At 40.6% G+C, this 24063-nt stretch overlaps 1 protein-coding gene across 15 annotated transcripts in view; it reads right to left on the minus strand.

The window, feature by feature from the left end:
- LOC128688939 (titin homolog) overlaps positions 1-24063 on the minus strand; it is a 748574-nt gene that overhangs the window by 17541 nt on the left and 706970 nt on the right. For all 15 annotated transcript variants that reach the window (XM_070085630.1, XM_070085629.1, XM_070085628.1 and 12 more), the window contains 5 exons: positions 21943-22112; positions 15891-16034; positions 14330-14479; positions 3220-3360; positions 2779-3102 (listed from right to left, as the gene is read on the minus strand). In XM_070085630.1, coding sequence (XP_069941731.1) covers positions 2779-3102; positions 3220-3360; positions 14330-14479; positions 15891-16034; positions 21943-22112 — 929 coding nt within the window. The remainder of the gene's footprint in view (positions 1-2778; positions 3103-3219; positions 3361-14329; positions 14480-15890; positions 16035-21942; positions 22113-24063) is intronic.

A 24063-nucleotide genomic window follows, 5' to 3' on the forward strand; every position in this document is an offset into this window, starting at 1 on the left:
TAGCGATAGGATAGGCCTACACAGGACAATAAAATTGAGGTCAACTAGAAACTACAGTAAAGAAACACTGGTAAATAGGCTACACAATTGTGACTGGACAGAGATAACAAGTTGCACGGACGTAAACGATGCCTGGGAAAAATTCAAAACAATGTTCACTACCATCCTTGATAATACTGCACCAGTTAAAGAGGTTAGGATTAAACGAAGAACTGAACCCTGGATGACTACTGAGATATTAGATAATATGAAATTCAGAGACCAGCTGCTAAAAAGATTTAAAGCAAACAGACAGGATATTGCAGCACTAAATGAATTCCAAAGGGTGGGGAACAGAGTACAGAGACTTATAAAAGGAGCAAAGGCAAAGCCCTATTGCTCCAAAATTGAAGAGTATAAGCATAACTCCAGAAAGCTCTGGCAACAGCTAAAACAGTTAGGGTATAGCCATAAGCCAGTAGATAGGTCTAACATAGTACTCACTATCGATAATGAGGTATGCCACGAAACATCTAAGGTGGCAAATTGCTTTAATTCCTACTACACATCTGTTGCATCAATAGTAAGTAAACTACCAGCTGCATCAAATACCTTTAACACAGACTCTGATAAGTTTCAAACATACTATACCAATAAAGGGGTAACCCCAAACAGTTGTCAACTAGTAAGTGTATCTCATGACTTCATTCAAAAAGAACTAAGCAGGTTAAACCCAACTAAGAGAACAGGCCCTGATAACATCCCGTCTAAGTTCCTAAAAGATGGTGCTTCTGAACTGTCAATCCCTATTGCTCACATAATAAATCTATCAATCACCACTAATACCGTACCAGAGGGGTCCAAGGAGGCCAGAGTTACTCCTATCTTCAAGAAAAATAGTAGGTCTGATGTCAGCAACCATAGGCCTGTTAGTATACTCAGTATAATATCTAAAATTCTAGAGAGGGCAGTGTACTCTCAAGTAGTTAAGTATCTTAATGACAACAACATTCTCCATAGCTATCAATCGGGCTTTAGAAGATCCTACTCAACCGACACCTCCCTAATTAATCTGATGGATTACCTGAGAACTGAAATGTCAAAGGGGAACCTCATAGGTATGGTAACCTTAGACCTGCAAAAGGCCTTCGATACTGTCAACCACAATATATTATGTAAAAAACTTCAAGCTATCGGTATAGGTTCTGTAGACTGGTTTAAGTCCTACCTTAGCAACAGGAGACAAATAGTCAAAATCAACAAAACGGAGTCAGAACCCCTGCCAATAACATGTGGAGTTCCCCAAGGTAGTATTCTGTGTCCCTTATTTTTCTTATGTTATGTCAATGACATGCCTATCAGTGTCAAGTGCAAACTCCTACTGTATGCAGATGACAGTGCCCTGTTAGTGTCAGGTAAAGATCCACAAGATATAGCTAATGTTTTAACACTGGAACTGGAGTCCTGCAGCAAATGGTTAGTAGACAACAAACTATCATTACACCTCGGGAAAACTGAAGCCATTCTCTTTGGCACGAAACATAAACTGAGAAGGGTAAATAATTTTAATGTTCAGTGTAATGGGGAGCCCATCACTTTGGTTTCTTCAGTAAAATATCTGGGAATCCCCTTTGACCCATGCATGTCAGGAGAATTGATAGGGAACAGTGTAGTAAAGAAAGCGAATGCCAGACTGAAGTTCCTGTATAGACAAGCACAGTGTCTACCTAGTGAGGCTCGCAGGACCCTATGTCTAGCCCTTATACAATGCCATATGGATTACGCTTGCTCTTCATGGTACTCTGCCTTGACAAAAAAAACTGAAAGATAGACTGCAAATCACCCAGAACAAAATCGTAAGATTCATCCTGGGGCTGGGACCAAGAGAACATGTAGGCCAGGATGAATTACAACAGTTGGATATGCTGAATGTTGAAGACAGAGTAAAACAACTGAAGCTAAATCATGTTTATAAAATTGCTCACAAACAGTGTCCAGAATATCTTGCTGTCAATTTTGTCAAGGTTGGGAACCAAAGCAATCATAGTACTAGGGGGAGAGAGCACAACTTTGTAGTACCCACAGTCATTGGCCAGGCTTCAAACACCTTTTATTGTACAGCAATAAAGGAATGGAACAGACTACCCGCACATGTCAAAGCCAGTCATAGCATGAACCAGTTCAAGAAGAGTGCCAAAAGGTGTCTGATGAATGTAACTACAGAAAGGGAGGGGAATGATTTTCTATTCTTTTAGCTAACAAACGTGTAAATTTTACCTTATTCCTAGTAATGACCCTCGTATTGTAGATAGTCTTAATGACCCTCGTGTAGTAGATAGTCTTTTTAGTATAATAATATGTTATCTTCATTATAGAATAATAATATTATAACCTTTATATTATAATAAGGTAAAAGGACCCCAATGGAAATAAGTCACTCTGTCTGACTTTTTGGGGTTATCCTAGGTTCTCTACACATATGCTGCTATGTATGATAATTCTATGTAACTGTATTTGTGTATAACTGAATAAACTTACTTACTTACTTAGCCCCTTACACCTCTCCCGCCCCCCAACACTCACTTCCCCCAAATTGAAATCTTGGCTGCACTATTGGCAGTGCTGCACATTAGTCTAGGTCACTAAGCAGTTATAGCAGATTATGACATATCACCCTGAGGACTTCATGAAAAATTAATTTTCATATAATTTTATAAACATTAAGTCACACCTACATTGGAAATTTTGCTTTTTATAAGTCAGCAGTTTTAGGGCAGTTTTCTCTGCATGGTGAGTTACCTTCTTGAGCCAGGACACAACAGGTTCTGGCTTCCCAGTGAAGGTGGCAGTAAGTGTGGCTGACTGGCCCATAAGCACTGTCATATCCAGTGGCCCTTGCATGATCTCTGCTCCAGACTCTTCCTCCTCCTCGTCTTCCTCCTCTTCTTTTTCTTCCTCCTCCTTTTTGTTGTCCTCCTCCTCCTCTTTGTTTTCATCTTTCTTTGTGGTTTCTTCTTCCACATTGATTTCATTTTTCTCATTGTCTTCAGCTTCCTCACTGTTGTCCTTCTCTTGCTTGGCTGTTGTCATGTCCATACTTTGTTGTGTGCTTAGTGTGTCAATCTACAAAAAGCCAATAAAAGAAAACAAATTTTCATCTTCCTAGGTAACACTGTTTAAAAATATTCTGCATAACCAGTTTCATGAAACTCTCAAAACAAAAATGACAGAATCACAGACCTGTAAGCGATCTTTATTGGTGTTGTGGTCATATTCCAATTCACTGACATTGGAGAGTGAGCTGCTGCAGCCACTGGCAGAATCTCTGAGGCTAGTGCTACCATAGGCAGAGTCCACACTACCTGTGGCTAAGTTGGTTACCTGCAAACACATTTAAAGTGTTACCCTCATGTACTCCACTTCATTCTATAAGTCTCATATGTTAGAAATAAATTACAAAGTATTTATTACAGATTTAAGACTTGGAAAGGCAATAATTAATTTAAGAACATAAGCAATATGTTGGGAACTTCAGGTATGGTACTATACTCAAGCTGGTACAAAAGATGCTGTTCAAAACTGATTGTGAACCTTGACACACCAACTGTAGCTTATGTATCAAAAACACAACAGTGCAATGAACATTAGAGCAGTTTAATCACTATCTGGAGATTATTGGCTGCATTACAATAATGTCAAAACTATACCCCCTTATAAACAACATTCAATTTACACAAGGACTAAGGAATTCATTATAATTAAAGGTTAGCTAATGTACTCAGGTCTAAACCTCCAGCCATCACAATTATACAATTACTGCACATGTAGCATGGAGGAAGTGGATGTATTTAGATATTTCGGAGAGGCCATGTCAGCAGATGGTTCGATGAAAGATAAGGTGAACCATAAAATGAAGGTAAAAAAGGTGAGTGATGTGTTGAGACAACTCTGGAATGAGAAGTTTATCTAAGGAGGCAAAACAGGGAATGTACCAGAGTATACTAGTATCAACTCCGAATGTAAGACACGGGTTTTGAACACTGCAGCAAGGAAGTGACTAGAGGAAGTGGAGACATCATGTTTAAGAGTAATATGTAATGTGAATATTATGCAGAGTATTTGGAGCTTACAAATCTCAAAAATCTCCATGGAAAAGTGGAACGGAATTCTTCTTCCACAAGCCATGTGTCTCATAAGAGGCAACTAAAATGCCAAGATGAAGAGGCCAGTGGCCCCCCTTCTTCTGTATTACTAAATTTAAAAAGAGAAACTCTCATTTTTCTTTTTAGGTCACCCTGCCTCTGGGATATGGCCAGTTTGTTGGAAGAAAAAAAAAAATCTCAGAGACAAGGTTGGAGGGGTAGGGGTCATTCCAAGAATGGCAGGAGGGGGGGGGGTAAAAAGAGGCTTCAAGTTTTAGGCAAGTGTGTTAGAAGTACCCAAGACAAATAGTTTGTATCCGAGGTGCTGATGAAGTGTGAACAAGGTAACATTTATGAAGGGATTCAGGGTGTGAACAAGGTAATGTTTATGGAGGAATTCAAGAAAACTGGTTAGCCAAATTTGAGTCCTTGAGGTGGGTAGAAGAGTGCCTGCACTCTGAAGGATGGGTGGAGATGTTGCAGTTGGAAGGTAATCTGAATTGTGATGTCGGCACACTTCTGGAAAAACAGCAGTTGAATGAATGAGTGAATGTTGTTTTCTTTGGATTACCCTGCTTTGGAAGACAACTATTGATGTTTATATATTGAAATGTATATGTTATATATATATATATATATATATATATATATATATATATATATATATATATATATATATATATTATTTTTTTTATTATTATCGCACTGGCCGATTCCCACCAAGGCAGGGTGGCCCGAAAAAGAAAAACTTTCACCATCATTCACTCCATCACTGTCTTGCCAGAAGGGTGCTTTACACTACAGTTTTTAAACTGCAACATTAACACCCCTCCTTCAGAGTGCAGGCACTGTATTTCCCATCTCCAGGACTCAAGTCTGGACTGCCGGTTTCCCTGAATCCCTTCATATATGTTGCTTTGCTCACACTCCAACAGCACGTCAAGTATTAAAAACCATTTGTCTCCATTCACTCCTATCAAACACGCTCATGCATGCCTGCTGGAAGTCCAAGCCCCTCGCACACAAAACCTCCTTTACCCCCTCCCTCCAACCTTTCCTAGGCCGACCCCTACCCCGCCTTCCTTCCACTACAGACTGATACACTCTTGAAGTCATTCTGTTTCGCTCCATTCTCTCTACATGTCCGAACCACCTCAACAACCCTTCCTCAGCCCTCTGGACAACAGTTTTGGTAATCCCGCACCTCCTCCTAACTTCCAAACTACGAATTCTCTGCATTATATTCACACCACACATTGCCCTCAGACATGACATCTCCACTGCCTCCAGCCTTCTCCTCGCTGCAACATTCATCACCCATGCTTCACACCCATATAAGAGCGTTGGTAAAACTATACTCTCATACATTCCCCTCTTTGCCTCCAAGGACAAAGTTCTTTGTCTCCACAGACTCCTAAGTGCACCACTCACTCTTTTTCCCTCATCAATTCTATGATTCACCTCATCTTTCATAGACCCATCCGCTGACACGTCCACTCCCAAATATCTGAATACGTTCACCTCCTCCATACTCTCTCCCTCCAATCTGATATTCAATCTTTCATCACCTAATCTTTTTGTTATCCTCATAACCTTACTCTTTCCTGTATTCACCTTTAATTTTCTTCTTTTGCACACCCTACCAAATTCATCCACCAATCTCTGCAACTTCTCTTCAGAATCTCCCAAGAGCACAGTGTCATCAGCAAAGAGCAGCTGTGACAACTCCCACTTTGTGTGTGATTCTTTATCTTTTAACTCCACGCCTCTTGCCAAGACCCTCGCATTTACTTCTCTTACAACCCCATCTATAAATATATTAAACAACCACGGTGACATCACACATCCTTGTCTAAGGCCTACTTTTACTGGGAAAAAATTTCCCTCTTTCCTACATACTCTAACTTGAGCCTCACTATCCTCGTAAAAACTCTTCACTGCTTTCAGTAACCTACCTCCTACACCATACACTTGCAACATCTGCCACATTGCCCCCCTATCCACCCTGTCATACGCCTTTTCCAAATCCATAAATGCCACAAAGACCTCTTTAGCCTTATCTAAATACTGTTCACTTATATGTTTCACTGTAAACACCTGGTCCACACACCCCCTACCTTTCCTAAAGCCTCCTTGTTCATCTGCTATCCTATTCTCTGTCTTACTCTTAATTCTTTCAATTATAACTCTACCATACACTTTACCAGGTACACTCAACAGACTTATCCCCCTATAATTTTTGCACTCTCTTTTATCCCCTTTGCCTTTATACAAAGGAACTATGCATGCTCTCTGCCAATCCCTAGGTACCTTACCCTCTTCCATACATTTATTAAATAATTGCACCAACCACTCCAAAACTATATCCCCACCTGCTTTTAACATTTCTATCTTTATCCCATCAATCCCGGCTGCCGTACCCCCTTTCATTTTACCTACTGCCTCACGAACTTCCCCCACACTCACAACTGGCTCTTCCTCACTCCTACAAGATGTTATTCCTCCTTGCCCTATACACGAAATCACAGCTTCCCTATCTTCATCAACATTTAACAATTCCTCAAAATATTCCCTCCATCTTCCCAATACCTCTAACTCTCCATTTAATAACTCTCCTCTCCTATTTTTAACTGACAAATCCATTTGTTCTCTAGGCTTTCTTAACTTGTTAATCTCACTCCAAAACTTTTTCTTATTTTCAACAAAATTTGTTGATAACCTGGGTAGCCACAGCCACTCAAGAGGGAGAGGTTTTTTAGTGCCAGGAAGGAAAAAAAACTGGCAGGAAATGGCAGAAATCGTACACCAAATCCAGTCATTCCTGGAGTGGAACCACAGTCGATGGCCTCCACTCCAAACCAACAGATACAGATACTAATGCCGGAAAAAAAATCCCCCCCCAGTACCAACAATACCACCAGTCCGATAACATTCTTCTTTGCAAATATACAGGGTCTAAAGCCAGCAACAAACAACAAAATACCTTTCATCCGTGGACTGCTTGCAGAGGCAAAGGCAATGTTCGCGGCTTTCACTGAGACCCACATAAAGGATCACTTGGACAACGAAATATGGATCCCAGGTTACAACCTATACAGATGTGACAGAGTGAACAGGCAAAATGGGGGGGTTGGCCTGTACATTGCAGAGTCACTTGTTTGCACAGAACTGCTAAATGCCTCAAATGATGTAGTGGAAGTTTTAGCAGTAAAGGTCGAGAACCAAAACCTAGTCATTGTGATAGTCTACAAGCCTCCGGATGCAACATCCCAGCAATTCCAGGAACAGCTGTTAAAAATTGACCACTGTCTGGAAAACCTTCCAGCTCCTGCACCCAACATCTTGCTCCTGGGGGATTTCAACTTAAGGCACCTAAAATGGAGGAATATAGCAAATAATATTGTTGCAGTAATAACACCAGGAGGCAGCTCTGATGAAAACTCACACTCACGCGAGCTTTTAAATCTCTGCACAAAATTCAATTTAAACCAGCAAATAATAGAGCCTACTAGACTGGAGAATACACTAGACCTCATCTTCACTAACAATGATGATCTGATAAGAAATATCACCATATCAAAAACAATATACTCAGATCACAACATAATTGAGGTTCAGTCATGTATGCGCGGAGCCCCAGACCGACATAATGAGATTAGTCACGAGGGAGCATTCACCAAATTCAACTTCAATAACAAAAACAAAGTGGGACCAAGTAAACCAAGTCCTAACCGATATAAGCTGGGAAGATATACTAAGCAACACAGACCCCAACTTATGCCTAGAACAGATTAACTCGGTGGCACTCGATGTATGCACAAGGCTTATTCCTCTAAGAAAAAGGAGGAGTAGATGTAAAACAGAAAGAGACAGGCGCTCCCTTTACAGGCGACGGAAAAGAATAACAGAGCGGCTAAAAGAGGTCAATATATCTGAAATGCGTAGGGAGACACTGGTCAGAGAAATAGCAAGCATCGAACTTAAGCTAAAAGAATCCTTTAGGAGTCAGGAATCGCGGGAAGAACTAAAAGCCATAAATGAAATCGAAAGAAACCCAAAGTATTTCTTCTCCTATGCCAAATCAAAATCGAGAACAACGTCCAGTATTGGGCCCCTACTTAAACAAGATGGGTCCTACACAGATGACAGCAAGGAAATGAGTGAGCTACTCAAGTCCCAATATGACTCAGTTTTTAGCAAGCCGCTAACCAGACTGAGAGTCGAAGATCAAAATGAATTTTTTATGAGAGAGCCACAAAATTTGATTAACACAAGCCTATCCGATGTTATCCTGACGCCAAATGACTTCGAACAGGCGATAAATGACATGCCCATGCACTCTGCCCCAGGGCCAGACTCATGGAACTCTGTGTTCATCAAGAACTGCAAGAAGCCCCTATCACGAGCCTTTTCCATCCTATGGAGAGGGAGCATGGACACGGGGGTCGTCCCACAGTTACTAAAAACAACAGACATAGCCCCACTCCACAAAGGGGGCAGTAAAGCAACAGCAAAGAACTACAGACCAATAGCACTAACATCCCATATCATAAAAATCTTTGAAAGGGTCCTAAGAAGCAAGATCACCACACATCTAGAAACCCATCAGTTACACAACCCAGGGCAACATGGGTTTAGAACAGGTCGCTCCTGTCTGTCTCAACTATTGGACCACTACGACAAGGTCCTAAATGCACTAGAAGACAAAAAGAATGCAGATGTAATATATACAGACTTTGCAAAAGCCTTCGACAAGTGTGACCATGGCGTAATAGCGCACAAAATGCGTGCTAAAGGAATAACAGGAAAAGTCGGTCGATGGATCTATAATTTCCTCACTAACAGAACACAGAGAGTAGTCGTCAACAGAGTAAAGTCCGAGGCAGCTACGGTGAAAAGCTCTGTTCCACAAGGCACAGTACTCGCTCCCATCTTGTTCCTCATCCTTATATCCGACATAGACAAGGATGTCAGCCACAGCACCGTGTCTTCCTTTGCAGATGACACCCGAATCTGCATGACAGTGTCTTCCATTGCAGACACTGCAAAGCTCCAGGCAGACATCAACCAAATCTTTCAGTGGGCTGCAGAAAACAATATGAAGTTCAACGATGAGAAATTTCAATTACTCAGATATGGTAAACATGAGGAAATTAAATCTTCATCAGAGTACAAAACAAATTCTGGCCACAAAATAGAGCGAAACACCAACGTCAAAGACCTGGGAGTGATCATGTCGGAGGATCTCACCTTCAAGGACCATAACATTGTATCAATGGCATCTGCTAGAAAAATGACAGGATGGATAATGAGAACCTTCAAAACTAGGGAGGCCAAGCCCATGATGACACTCTTCAGGTCACTTGTTCTATCTAGGCTGGAATATTGCTGCACACTAACAGCACCTTTCAAGGCAGGTGAAATTGCCGACCTAGAAAATGTACAGAGAACTTTCACGGTGCGCATAACGGAGATAAAACACCTCAATTATTGGGAGCGCTTGAGGTTCCTAAACCTGTATTCCCTGGAACGCAGGAGGGAGAGATACATGATTATATACACCTGGAAAATCCTAGAGGGACTAGTACCGAACTTGCACACGAAAATCACTCACTACGAAAGCAAAAGACTTGGCAGACGATGCACCATCCCCCCAATGAAAAGCAGGGGTGTCACTAGCACGTTAAGAGACCATACAATAAGTGTCAGGGGCCCGAGACTGTTCAACTGCCTCCCAGCACACATAAGGGGGATTACCAACAGACCCCTAGCAGTCTTCAAGCTGGCACTGGACAAGCACCTAAAGTCAGTTCCGGATCAGCCGGGCTGTGGCTCATATGTTGGTTTGCGTGCAGCCAGCAGCAACAGCCTGGTTGATCAGGCTCTGATCCACCAGGAGGCCTGGTCTCAGACCGGGCCGCGGGGGCGTTGACCCCCGGAACTCTCTCCAGGTAAACTCCAGGTCACCCACTCTCTCATTTGCTCTCTTTTTACATTGCTTCACCACTCTCTTAACCTCTCTCTTTTTCTCCATATACTCTTCCCTCCTTGCATCACTTCTACTTTGTAAAAACTTCTCATATGCTAACGTTTTCTCCCTTACTACTCTCTTTACATCATCATTCCACCAATCGCTCCTCTTCCCTCCTGCACCCACTTTCCTGTAACCACAAACTTCTGCTGAACACTCTAACACTACATTTTTAATACTACCCCATACCTCTTCGACCCCATTGCCTATGCTCTCATTAGCCCATCTATCCTCCAATAGCTGTTTATATCTTACCCTAACTGCCTCCTCTTTTAGTTTATAAACCTTCACCTCTCTCTTCCCTGATGCTTCTATTCTCCTTGTATCCCATCTACCTTTTACTCTCAGTGTAGCTACAACTAGAAAGTGATCTGATATATCTGTGGCCCCTCTATAAACATGTACATCCTGAAGTCTACTCAGCAGTCTTTTATCTACCAATACATAATCCAACAAACTACTGTCATTTTGCCCTACATCATATCTTGTATACTTATTTATCCTCTTTTTCTTAAAATATGTATTACCTATAACTAAACCCCTTTCTATACAAAGTTCAATCAAAGGGCTCCCATTATCATTTACACCTGGCACCCCAAACTTACCTACCACACCCTCTCTAAAAGTTTCTCCTACTTTAGCATTCAGGTCCCCTACCACAATTACTCTCTCACTTGGTTCAAAGGCTCCTATACATTCACTTAACATCTCCCAAAATCTCTCTCTCTCCTCTGCATTCCTCTCTTCTCCAGGTGCATACACGCTTATTATGACCCACTTCTCGCATCCAACCTTTACTTTAATCCACATAATTCTTGAATTTACACATTCATATTCTCTTTTCTCCTTCCATAACTGATCATTTAACATTACTGCTACCCCTTCCTTTGCTCTAACTCTCTCAGATACTCCAGATTTAATCCCATTTATTTCCCCCCACTGAAACTCTCCTACCCCCTTCATTTATTTATTTATTTATTTATTTATTTGAACATGCATGTGTAGTATGACCTAAGTGTAAGTAGAAGTAGCAAGATGTACTTGAACTCTTGCATGTTTACAGGACAAAAAAGACACCAGCAATCCTACCATCATGTAAAATGATTACAGGCTTTCGTTTTACACTCACTTGGTAGGGTGACAGTACCTCCCTGGGTGGTTGCTGTCTACCAACCTATTAACTCACTAACTCTCACTCACTCTAACTCACTCACTAACTCTCACTCTCACTTTCACTCATGTGTGTGCACACACACACAGACAGACAGACAGACAGACAGACACAGACACAGACACAGACACAGACACAGACACACACACACACACACACACACACACATTCAGAAAGAGACCCTGCCTTAAAAAATTTTATTTAATAAGGTTTTATGTAATTAAATTATTTTACACTGTGTACACTTACCTATTCAAAGTTACAGGGGCTGAGTCACAGCTCCAGGCCCTGTCTAATTTGCTGCTTCCCAGATTCACTCCCTCCTAGTTTTGTGGGCCCAGTCACACCTGCTCTTAAGACTATGAATGAAGCCTACCTTCACCTTCATCCATGTCATTCCACTTCCTAACCATTTTGAAGATGCAATAACATTTCCTGACATGCCTATTATTGTGTCAAACCTCCAACTGTGTGTACACCCTTGTGTGGTTTTTGTCTGCCTCTGTCTATCCATCTAACAAGTCCTTTTAATATTTTTGACATTATCAAAATCTTCCCTGGTTCTTTTCTATTGTCATCGGTTTCATTTATTTTAGCCTTTCATCATAGATCGCACCCATTAGCTCTGGAATTAGCCATGTTGCATACCTCTGTATTTACCCCATTTTCTTACTATGCTTTATCATGTGTGGATTCATTACTGGTGCTGGATACTCCAGAATGGGAATGACACTGCATGAAGTCATGAATTCCTAACAGCTACATTTAGATTTGTCAAATGAACATTGACTGCAGGTGCTATTTTGTTGATGTGTGCCTCTGGCCATGCGTGTTTATACATGCTGTATACATACTGTGCATACAGACATGGCAAGAATATACTTACTGATGTGATCGACTACTAATTAGTGTCAGTCTACCACCTAGAGAATGCCAGCTACATGACACACAGATGCTCTCAACACTTCCTTGACAAAGGAACTGTAAATTCTAAGTAAACTTGACACTGTTACACTTACCAGGATGACTCAAATCAAATCAATATATTTCTTTGCAAAGGTTACAACGCATGTTTATATTTCATAATCTGATTAGTAGAAAGAAAGCCACTATCATGTCAAGGCATTTTGGGAAGACTTAACCTAATACTTAAAGACTACTTAAGTTTAGACAGGTGAAGAGTGATAGATTACAAATATTCAATAATTTACTCTTATTAATACGAGGTAGTACAATTTATGATACAGATATATTGTAATAATGGCTTAATAGGTAAAGGATAATAAAATATTTGGGAGAGTTGCTTCAAATTTGGTTAGAGACTAGCATAGTGTGGGCATGGTAGTTATTGAGAGATGAGATGATTTTTAAGTATAGTCCTAAATTGATTTGCAGGCAGGGGACCTCTTGCTGTTCCAGATCTTCGGGCCCTTTATGTACATTGCATAGTGCGAGATGGACATGAGGTATGTCAAAAAGTGTTTTGTGCCTCGTGTTATGCCTGTGTGTTCCGTTAAAGCTGTCTAGGAGAAGTTTGAGTGGAGAGTTGATACTGGAGTTTAATGTTCTGTATATATTTAGTAGGCACAATAATAAGTGTGTATGTATATTTTGTTCCTGGATCCAGACCAGGATAAATGATCTAGCACACTAGCAATGGATAAAGTAGGACTTGACATGAGGGTGAATATACAACACACTGAATGTGACACTGATAGGTTCCAGAGTTTAATGGCAACACACATACCCTAATACCAATACTGCAATTCGTAATTTGTGCCTTGCACAAATTATGAATTGCAATCTATTTAATGAATGAGGTAAGAAAAGAGAACCACCTGCACCCCAGGTGTAATTCCTGGGGTCTTTTGTGTCTTGGGCTTATGGTGACATCAGGACAGGATGCCGATCAATTTATGTCCTGCTTATAATAATAATCTATTGCTACAAAGTATGTGTACAAGGTATACAGGCCTAGTTGACATCAATGACATACTACTGTAACCAAAGCCCCTTGTTATGCAGAGCATCTCGAGTAAATTACATTAATTTTGTCCCCAGGATGTGACCCACACCAGTCAACTAATACCCAGGAACCTATTTTACTGATAGGTGAACATGGATAGCAGGTGTCTTAAGGAAACACATCCTAATGTTTCCATAAATACCAAGGACTGACTCCTGGATCTCAGTATGAGCTGAGTGCACTAGCTACAGAACAGAGGTTACCAATAACTTCTATCAATGTGCCTGAATGTCTTATCATGAGTGCCAACTCTCAATATATTAAACATTAATGTAGGACAATCAACAATACGAATCCACACTCAAGATATGGCAACTGTACAAGTCCAGTTATACACTATTATTCTTGTGTCTACCTAACTCAACAGCCCAGAGTGATGATAAAGAGCACATGATAAATATATGTGATGGTGACATTTCTCACTAATGCAGTCATGAGATGCAATCAGTTAATCAGGCTTCCTAGCTGAAGTCATGGCCAGACATGGTGTATCCTCTCTGGATTCTTTTGCAAAACTGGCACCCTCGGGCATTCAGAACTTGGCCTGATCAGCCTACACTGCACCTCTACCCATGGCACTGTTGCCAAACTGCTGGCAGCAGTGTATGCTAACTGGCACTCTCAGTATGCAAGAGAATGTCAATCATAATGATGCAATATTAAGTCATCAATGATCTGAGACCTGGTGAACATTGGGGTCTTAAGCTCTCATATTGTAAGTACACACTTCACCTGCTTAGAATTCTTTGACAGGAAAACACTACATGACCCTTGGCAGAGTTGGTAACCAATAACCCTCCACCGGAAATAACTTTCACGAGTTCCTACTTTTGGTTACATAGGAATCTCAAGACATGAAAAAAAAAGACTATTACACCATCTCTACAATATTCTTATAAATGAGGACTGAAAAATCCTCACACACAAAAACTATTTTTTAATACAGCAATGAACCTCAAGTGGTATTCAACCAGACTTACCTCCTTCAGCATTGGTCTTATCCTGGGTGCAGGGGAGGTAGAGGTGTGGAGTGGTGCAAGTGCTGATGAGTTGCTACCAGACACATTGATGTTGGAGGAAGTACATGGAGCAGATGGAGTCCACTGAGCCCGTGAGGTGTACAGATTCACCTATTATCAGACAAATTATATAACTATGATATTGTCTGAAAATAATATTCTCAATATAAACTTCTATAAGAGTTGAAAGAGCTTGTGAAATTAACATTTGTTGTTAAAGAGTTCATAATTACTTTTCAAACAATTCTAAATTAAAAAACAGGCTTTAACTTTTGTAATTAGGGCACTGTATAAAGGATAGGATAATAAGAGTTACAAAGAGTAGTCTGAAATTAACTCCATCTCCATCAATAATTCTGCTGTTTTTAATGATAGTTTTAGACTGGCTTTTCAAATTTATAGCTTTTAAAATTAAGTGTCCTTATGTTCTTTAGTAAAAAATCACACTAAATGCATTAATACGGTAGTAACCATCACGAAAAAGACAAATTCACTCGTACTACCATGCATACTATATGCCAAAATATGATAATACAAACTTTGCTGGGGGAAAGGTACACGTACAATTAGTTAGCCCATTACAATTAATTTAAAAACTTTCATTTCATTTGTTGGTCCAACCATGACTAAGGCCCAGCCCTTTCTTTCTGTGTCTTCTTACTTCCAAGGCTTGGCCCCTTCTGGCTTTCTATGAACTCTATTGCTCCACCCCAAAGTACATGAAATCAGATATGGCCTTACATGCATCAAAGTTTTATACTAATAAGATCCGTCTTAGTGGGCAAGTCTACTAAAATCTCAGATAACTACTGTACGTGATGAGATCTGCCCCGAAAATAAAATTAATACTACATGTGCTGCTCTTCAACCCCAGTTCTTCATCCAGGACCCTTACCATTCAATCCCCATCAATTTCAGTGTTACTCATAATACTCCTAGAGCACTCCACCATCCTCCAACCCTCTCTTGCACCTAAAAGCAGGGGCTTAAAAATGAACTACACTACAGATTTTTGAGTGACTCACTCAAGACCTCCCTGGGTTTGCCTTGGTGTCACAAAATAGTACACATACCAGACTACACATAACCAATTCCTAAATGATATTCCACTTTCAATAATCAACCATTATCAACATGACATATTATAAAATATTACAGTAAATTGCGAAACATTATTTCTTACAACACAGCAATTAAAAGAATTAAAGATTGTTAAAAATATAAGAATTTAAAGCATGGAGAGGTGAACAGCAAGTTCTTTAAATTTACCTGGAGAGTGTTCCGGGGGTCAACGCCCCCGTGGCCCGGTCTGTGACCAGGCCTCATGGTGGATCAGAGCCTCATCAACCAGGCTGTTACTGCTGGCTGCACGCGATCCAATGTACGAGCCACAGCCCGGCTGGTCAGGTACCGACTTTAGGTACCTCCCCAAAACATTCTTGTGTAAAAGGTTTCTATCACACCTGGGTATGACTGAGGTGATGTCAGACTAAAAATTGCAGTAACAAGTAATAAAACTTACCTTAAGTGTGGTTGAGGCAGTGTCTGAGCCAAGACAGTTTTCAGCGATGACTGAGATCACACCTGAGTCAGTAGAGAGTGCATGGAGGATACCTAATGTGTGGGGGATAGGTTCCTCAATTCCTACATCTTCGTCCATCTCCACCTGTCACCATCATAGGACAATTAGTAACAAAATAAAGTATCTTTCATTATTGGCAAATGCTCAGTTTTATCTATCATTTGTAATTCTTTGGAGACTGCAAATTAATTACATAGTTTCCTGTTTCATTATTATATTTACAGTGTAGTGTTAAACCAGTAAAGGTCATACAGCTACTAGAAAACAGAAGCTAATCAAATTTGATTTGAGGAAGGGCAGCTCTAATTCCTTGAATCAAGAACCATTCAGCATCAAGGCACCCTTACCCCTTGAAGGGTAGCTCCCCAAAATATTGTTCTAGGTCAGGGCTGCCAAACATATTTGCCAAAACTCTTTCCAACTGCATTTTTTTTTATTGTGCACTCTATATCCCATATCCATGGATGGTAGCAAAAGGGTATGTATATGGATGCATAAAAAACCTTAGGAACTTGGCCCCAACAAGGTTTACAGGAGTACATCTGGATTTATATCTTCAGTTTACTTATCTGTTGCAAGCAAATTTAGGAAATTTGCTTAATATGTCTTGGGAGATTCTGAAGAGAAGTTTCAGAGATTGGTGGATGAATTTGGTAGGGTGTGCAAAAGAAGAAAATTAAAGGTGAATACAGGAAAGAGTAAGGTTATGAGGATAACAAAAAGATTAGGTGATGAAAGATTGAATATCAGATTGGAGGGAGAGAGTATGGAGGAGGTGAACGTATTCAGATATTTGGGAGTGGACGTGTCAGCGGATGGGTCTATGAAAGATGAGGTGAATCATAGAATTGATGAGGGAAAAAGAGTGAGTGGTGCACTTAGGAGTCTGTGGAGACAAAGAACTTTGTCCTTGGAGGCAAAGAGGGGAATGTATGAGAGTATAGTTTTACCAACTCTCTTATATGGGTGTGAAGCGTGGGTGATGAATGTTGCAGCGAGGAGAAGGCTGGAGGCAGTGGAGATGTCATGTCTGAGGGCAATGTGTGGTGTGAATATAATGCAGAGAATTCGTAGTTTGGAAGTTAGGAGGAGGTGCGGGATTACCAAAACTGTTGTCCAGAGGGCTGAGGAAGGGTTGTTGAGGTGGTTCGGACATGTGGAGAGAATGGAGCGAAACAGAATGACTTCAAGAGTGTATCAGTCTGTAGTGGAAGGAAGGCGGGGTAGGGGTCGGCCTAGGAAGGGTTGGAGGGAGGGGGTAAAGGAGGTTTTGTGTGCGAGGGGCTTGGACTTCCAGCAGGCATGCGTGAGCGTGTTTGATAGGAGTGAATGGAGACAAATGGTTTTTAATACTTGACGTGCTGTTGGAGTGTGAGCAAAGTAACATTTATGAAGGGACTCAGGGAAACCGGCAGGCCGGACTTGAGTCCTGGAGATGGGAAGTACAGTGCCTGCACTCTGAAGGAGGGGTGTTAATGTTGCAGTTTAAAAACTGTAGTGTAAAGCACCCTTCTGGCAAGACAGTGATGGAGTGAACGATGGTGAAAGTTTTTCTTTTTCGGGCCACCCTGCCTTGGTGGGAATCGGCCAGTGTGATAATAAATAAAAAAATAAGTCTGTTGAGTATACCTGGTAAAGTGTATGGTAGAGCTGTTATTGAAAGAATTAAGAGTAAGACGGAGAATAGGATAGCAGATGAACAAGTGGCCTTAGGAAAGGTAGGGGGTGTGTGGACCAGGTGTTTACAGTGAAACATATAAGTGAACAGTATTTAGATAAGACTAAAGAGGTTTTTGTGGCATTTATGGATTTGGAAAAGGTGTATGACAGGGTTACCTGGAGGTTGTTCCGGGGATCAACGCCCCCACGGCCCAGTCCATGACAAGGCCTCCCGATGGATCAGGGCCATTGGGTGGATAGAGGGGCAATGTGGCAGATGTTGCAGATGTATAGTATAGGAGGTAGGTTACTGAAAACAGTGAAGAGTTTTTACGAGGATAGTGAGGCTCAAGTTAGTGTGTGTAGGAAAGAGGGAGATTATTTCCCAGTAAAAGTAGGCCTTAGACAAGGATATGTGATGTCACCATGGTTGTTCAATATATTTATAGATGGGGTTGTAAGAGAAGTAAATGTGAGGGTCTTGGCAAGAGGTGTGGAGTTAAAAGATAAAGAATCACACATAAAGTGGGAGTTGTCACAGTTGCTCTTTGCTGATGACACTGTGCTCTTGGGTGATTCTGAAGAGAAGTTGCAGAGGTTGGTGGATGAATTTGGTAGGGTGTGTAAAAGAAGAAAATTGAAAGTGAATACAAGAAAGAGTAAGGTTATGAGGATAACAAAAAGATTAGGTGATGAAAGATTGGATATCAGATTGGATGGAGAGAGTATGGAGGAGGTGAATGTATTCAGATATTTGGGAGTGGACGTGTCAGCGGATGGGTCTATGAAAGATGAGGTGAATCATAGAATTGATGAGGGGAAAAGGGTGAGCGGTGCACTTAGGAGTCTGTGGAGACAAAGAACTTTGTCCTTGGAAGCAAAGAGGGGAATGTATGAGAGTATAGTTTTACAAATGCTCCTGTATGGGTGTGAAGCATGGGTGATGAATGTTGCAGTGAGGAGAAGGCTGGAGGCAGTGGAGATGTCATGTCTGAGGGCAATATGTGGTGTGAATATAATGCAGAGAATTCGTAGTTTGGAAGTTAGGAGGAGGTGTGAGATTGCCAAAACTGTTGTCCAGAGGGCTGAGGAAGGGTTGTTGAGGTGGTTTGGACATGTAGAGAGAATGGAGCAAAGCAGAAAGATTTCAAGAGTGTATCAGTCTGTAGTGGAAGGAAGGCGGGGTAGGGGTCAGCCTAGGAAAGGTTGGAGGGAGGGGGTAAAGGAGGTTTTGTGTGCGAGGGGCTTGGACTTCCAGCAGGCATGCGTGAGCGTGTTTGATAGGAGTGAATGGAGACAAATGGTTTTTAATACTTGACGTGCTGTTGGAGTGTGAGCAAAGTAACATTTATGAAGGGATTCAGGGAAACCGGCAGGCCGGACTTGAGTCCTGGAGATGGGAAGTACAGTGCCTGCACTCTGAAGGAGGGGTGTTAATGTTGCAGTTTAAAAACTGTAGTGTAAAGCACCCTTCTGGCAAGACAGTGATGGAGTGAATGATGGTGAAAGTTTTTCTTTTTCGGGCCACCCTGCCTTGGCGGGAATCGGCCAGTGTGTTAATAAAAAAAAAAAAAATAAAAAATGTCTGGTATCCTATTTTCATTAATAGCATATCTTGACATTTCATAGGCTATTATACCGTATTTCTATATTCCTCAATAAGTGGACAATTAAGCACAGTGTTCAAGATAGTGACCATAGAGTTGGCCACATACTATGCATTTGGTTTGATCATCATCTGCCAAACTGCCAGAAGTGCTTGGAACCAAGCCTAAGCCTGGCAACGACATCGGTCAGTGTGTTCACATTGCAAGTTGCTCCATGCATAAACTTATCTATGTTCATGTTATCATAGTGGTTATAGATCTATTCAAGCTTCTAATTACATTTCTATAGCGTTTCTGCAAAGGCAGGTCACAAGTGAAAAAATAAAAAATATTAAATTTAAGAAAAATAAAATTTAATAACAGAGTTAATAAAAAAAAATAGTCTGGTGAAAAATAGTAAGAGTAGCCTGCAGTAATCCAAAGTGGGCAAATTATACAGCTCAGATTTCACACCACTTGCAGTCTAGGTAGATCTGACCTGGCTGTGATCAGTCATAGGTCATGCAGTAGATTTTATACCAAGGAAAAGGGAGTATCAATGTGAATACATCTTGCATGCCTACAGATTTTTCTGAAGCTTGTATAATACTGGAACACAAATTCAAATACAGAGTACCAAGAAAGACAGACTTATTTATATGGTAATGTTAATGATTCAATTTTAAACATTGTACACCTTGTTAACTGGTGAATGTTTACTAACTTGGGAACCCAAACTAGTAGTTCTTTAATCACTGTGAAAGCAGCATCACCATTATAATAAAATCAGCTAAATGAGGGGATACACACCTTTCCATTTCATTTGGTGTGTGACAGTGACTTAACCTATGAAGGAGATTGACAAATATGCTCAGAGCAATTGACATTATTGGAGATCTACAATGGCTTAAGTTGTACTAATGCTTAACGTTAATATTACTTAAGAGTGCATTAGACATGCAAAGCATGGAATAAACTTCCACCACAGTTCCATGTTAAACCTTTTCCATCTAGACAGGTAAGATAAATTTTGTGATTAAAAAAATAATTGGTTTTGAAACATATATAGCTCCAAATTACCAATTTTCACCTTGAGTGAAGGTTGCTGATTTATAATACTTCTTCATCTCCACCCTTATTGTTATCCTAAGATCCTGCATCAATTCCTACCCTACAGCACTGTATTACCCTGATAGGTTTAGTGCTTCCTTTTGATTATGATAATATAAAACTTCATGCCACACCCAATTTTAGTATTACGTACATATTTATACATTAACCATAAAAGTAAATTTGATTTTTTAATATTTATAAATACAGTGGAACTCCAGATTTCGTCCTTAATCCGTTCCAGAAGGTCGGTCTAAATCTGAAGCATATGAAAACCAAAGTAATATTTCCCATAAGTACAGTGGACCCCCGCATAACGATCACCTCTGAATGCGACCAATTATGTAAGTGTATTTATGTAAGTGCGTTTGTACGTGTAAGTTTGGGGGTCTGAAATGGACTAATCTACTTCACAATATTCCTTATGGGAACAAATTCGGTCAGTACTGGCACCTGAACATACTTCTGGAGTGAAAAAATATCGTTAACCGGGGGTCCACTGTAATAATGTAAATACAATTAATCCATTCCAGACACCCAAAAATATTAACAAAAAGTACATTTTTTAAAGAATAACTATAGTTTTACATACAGAAAACAATGGGAAATAAATATAAAGCACTAATGAAATGGATAAATGAACATTTAAATCACTATTACATACATTTATTGAAGACTCTTGTTGGCGTACGGAAGAAGGCAAGGAGGGGAGAGAGAGAAAGAGGAGAGCTTATTTTTTGGAAGGGGAATTTCCCTCCATAAGGACTTCAGGTATCAAAGCCCTATCCGGGGTTACTTCCCTTTTTTGTCTTTTACTGGTACTGGACCCCTGTTGCACTAAAAATCTGTCCAGAGAGCTCTGTTTCTGGTGTCTCTAAGATTTGCCTAAAATGGGCCTCACCATGCCTTACAACACTGTGCATGCCACTAGGCTTCTTTAATCTGTTGAACCAGCCTCTGCTGGCCTTAAATTCACTAACATTTTCCTTACAAGATATGCATGCAACTGCCTTGCCTTTTCGCAAATGATTGACTCTACAACACTATCTCCCTTTTTGCAACTTTAGCTTCCTTGATTTCTACTTTCTATGCCAGGGTGGAACAATTGTTGATTTCAACTTCCCATACATCCTGGCAAGCTCGGCTAAATATACTGTACTCCACTTTTGTATTTTTCTACAATCTCTTTCTTGATTTCTATCATGTTTCTCACCTTCTTTACCAAAGAGCTGGCACCAGGAACTTTTTTTGGGCCTCTGGTGGCTTTTTTGCAGTTGTACTCAATAGCTAAGCACAAAAAACAATAGATTATTACAAAATGTTTCGGATGAACACGCAAAGTAATGCTCACTCGACCAGTGACAGAGCCAGACTGAGACACGTACACATGAGTGGCAGCTTCCTGGGCAGGCGGACACATCTGTTACATATGATTTCCGGGTGGAGGTAAAAAAAAGTGGTCTAAATCCGAAACATGATATTCAGTGCGTATGAAATCCGGAGTTCCACTGTAATTATTTCAATTATGCTTTAGATATGTTTAGATCTTATGTCATAAGGCGTTTTGTTACACCTGCAGACTGGCATACTTACCATTGATGCTCTACCTAGAAAGTGTAATGCACACAGGAATGTACCTTTATTCTAGGAGAGGGTGTAATCTTGCGGCCATCACAGTACCATGTGAGGATGGGCTGTGGGGAGCCATACACAGCAACACAGAACCTGGCAGATGCACCCTCCTCCACCTCAATGGGTGTCAGGCATCCCACGAGCCTTGGGGGGCTCGACTGGGCCGCTCGGGGATCTGTGTAGGAGATGCATATTAATTAAACAAAAAGTAGTCTGTAAGCCAATAATGCTAGGTTGGCCCATAATGCCTAGGCATAACAGAGGCTCTCTTTGCATTGCAACCCACTATTGTAAATATGAAATCTCAATGTACTGTTTGCAAAGACATAAATTAAATAAACGTATATCTTATTATGAGCCCTAATTTAATGAACTCATATTACAGTATCGTGTGAACTTTTTTACAAATCTTCTTTGCAACGTACATGTACTCTCACCTTCTTAGGAGCTCTACCCTCCTAGTAACAGAGTATGGCTCAACAAAGAAAAAATTATTCCATAAATTAATATCAAGTAACTAGAATTAACACACAAATCAGCTCGTGTCAATATAATGCTAAACATGTCCCCATATGAATATCAAATGTAGCACTGGATTTTATGAAGAATGGCAAATGTTTATACACTAGACACTGTATATTGCAAACATAGTAGTTGTGAAGAGAATATACAAACCTTTATCCAAAATTTTAAATTTGATTGTTATATGAGTGAGACAACATACATGTACTGTATCTTCAGGGGTCACTGCCTAGTTTATCTTATCACTTGCCATATTATTTCAAGTTTCTTTGATAAAATCTGTTTTTCAAAAATTAAAATAATACAACTGTCCATAACAGCACAAAGATGGGGACAAGAGCTATAAATCTATCAAATAAAAAATGCACCCTGTAATTGGGTGCAGATTACAGGAATGGAAGAAGAATTTTGAATGCCTTTTTGGCTCGCATGTTAACTAATAACTGGTCAGTACAGTCAACCTACACAGTAATCAGAGGGTATCCTAGTTTATTACTGGCTAGCTTATCACTGCTTACTGAAAAGTGATAAAACCAGTATTAGGAGTAACAAGGGCACAAGGTCAGTAACTGGTAGTAACAAGGCCAACACCCTACTGCTGGGTGATCCATGTGCCACCCTTCAAGGAGAATGCCTGATACATGTAAAGTGTTCTCACTCCAAGGAATTAAGAGTTACATTCTGCTTATTTTCATCAAATCCAATTATTTCCCATTACCCAGGTGCTATGACCCTAATGCACTTAGTGCTTTCCTGGGAATATAAAAATAAATGAAAATCTACATACATCAATAATGGTTAATGACTGCTATTGATAATTTGTTACATGAATACCTTCAGCAGTGATTTCATTCATGTAGTTTAAGCATATAAAAAAATCAATAGCCTATGTCTACTTTATTTGTAAACTTGACTGCAGATTTCAATTCTTATTTTTTTACTGTACGTATGTGCAAGAAACATGATGCACTTTAAAATATATAGTGTATCAAATATGAATAACCATAGCTCACAGGAACCTTGTTTATACCTGGAGTTTACCTGGAGAGAGTTCCGGGGGTCAACGCCCCCGCGGCCCGGTCTGTGACCAGGCCTCCTGGTTGATCAGAGCCTGATCAACCAGGCTGTTGCTGCTGGCTGCACGCAAACCAACGTACGAGCCACAGCCCGGCTGATCAGGAACTGACTTTAGGTGCTTGTCCAGTGCCAGCTTGAAGACTGCCAGGGGTCTGTTGGTAATCCCCCTTATGTGTGCTGGGAGGCAGTTGAACAGTCTCGGGCCCCTGACACTTATTGTATGGTCTCTTAACGTGCTAGTGACACCCCTGCTTTTCATTGGGGGGATGGTGCATCGTCTGCCAAGTCTTTTGCTTTCGTAGTGAGTGATTTTCGTGTGCAAGTTCGGTACTCGTCCCTCTAGGATTTTCCAGGTGTATATAATCATGTATCTCTCCCTCCTGCGTTCCAGGGAATACAGGTTTAGGAACCTCAAGCGCTCCCAGTAATTGAGGTGTTTTATCTCCGTTATGCGCGCCGTGAAAGTTCTCTGTACATTTTCTAGGTCGGCAATTTCACCTGCCTTGAAAGGTGCTGTTAGTGTGCAG

Source organism: Cherax quadricarinatus, chromosome 16 (assembly GCF_038502225.1).
Source record: "Cherax quadricarinatus isolate ZL_2023a chromosome 16, ASM3850222v1, whole genome shotgun sequence".
In the NCBI taxonomy this organism is placed as follows: Eukaryota; Metazoa; Arthropoda; class Malacostraca; order Decapoda; family Parastacidae; genus Cherax; species Cherax quadricarinatus.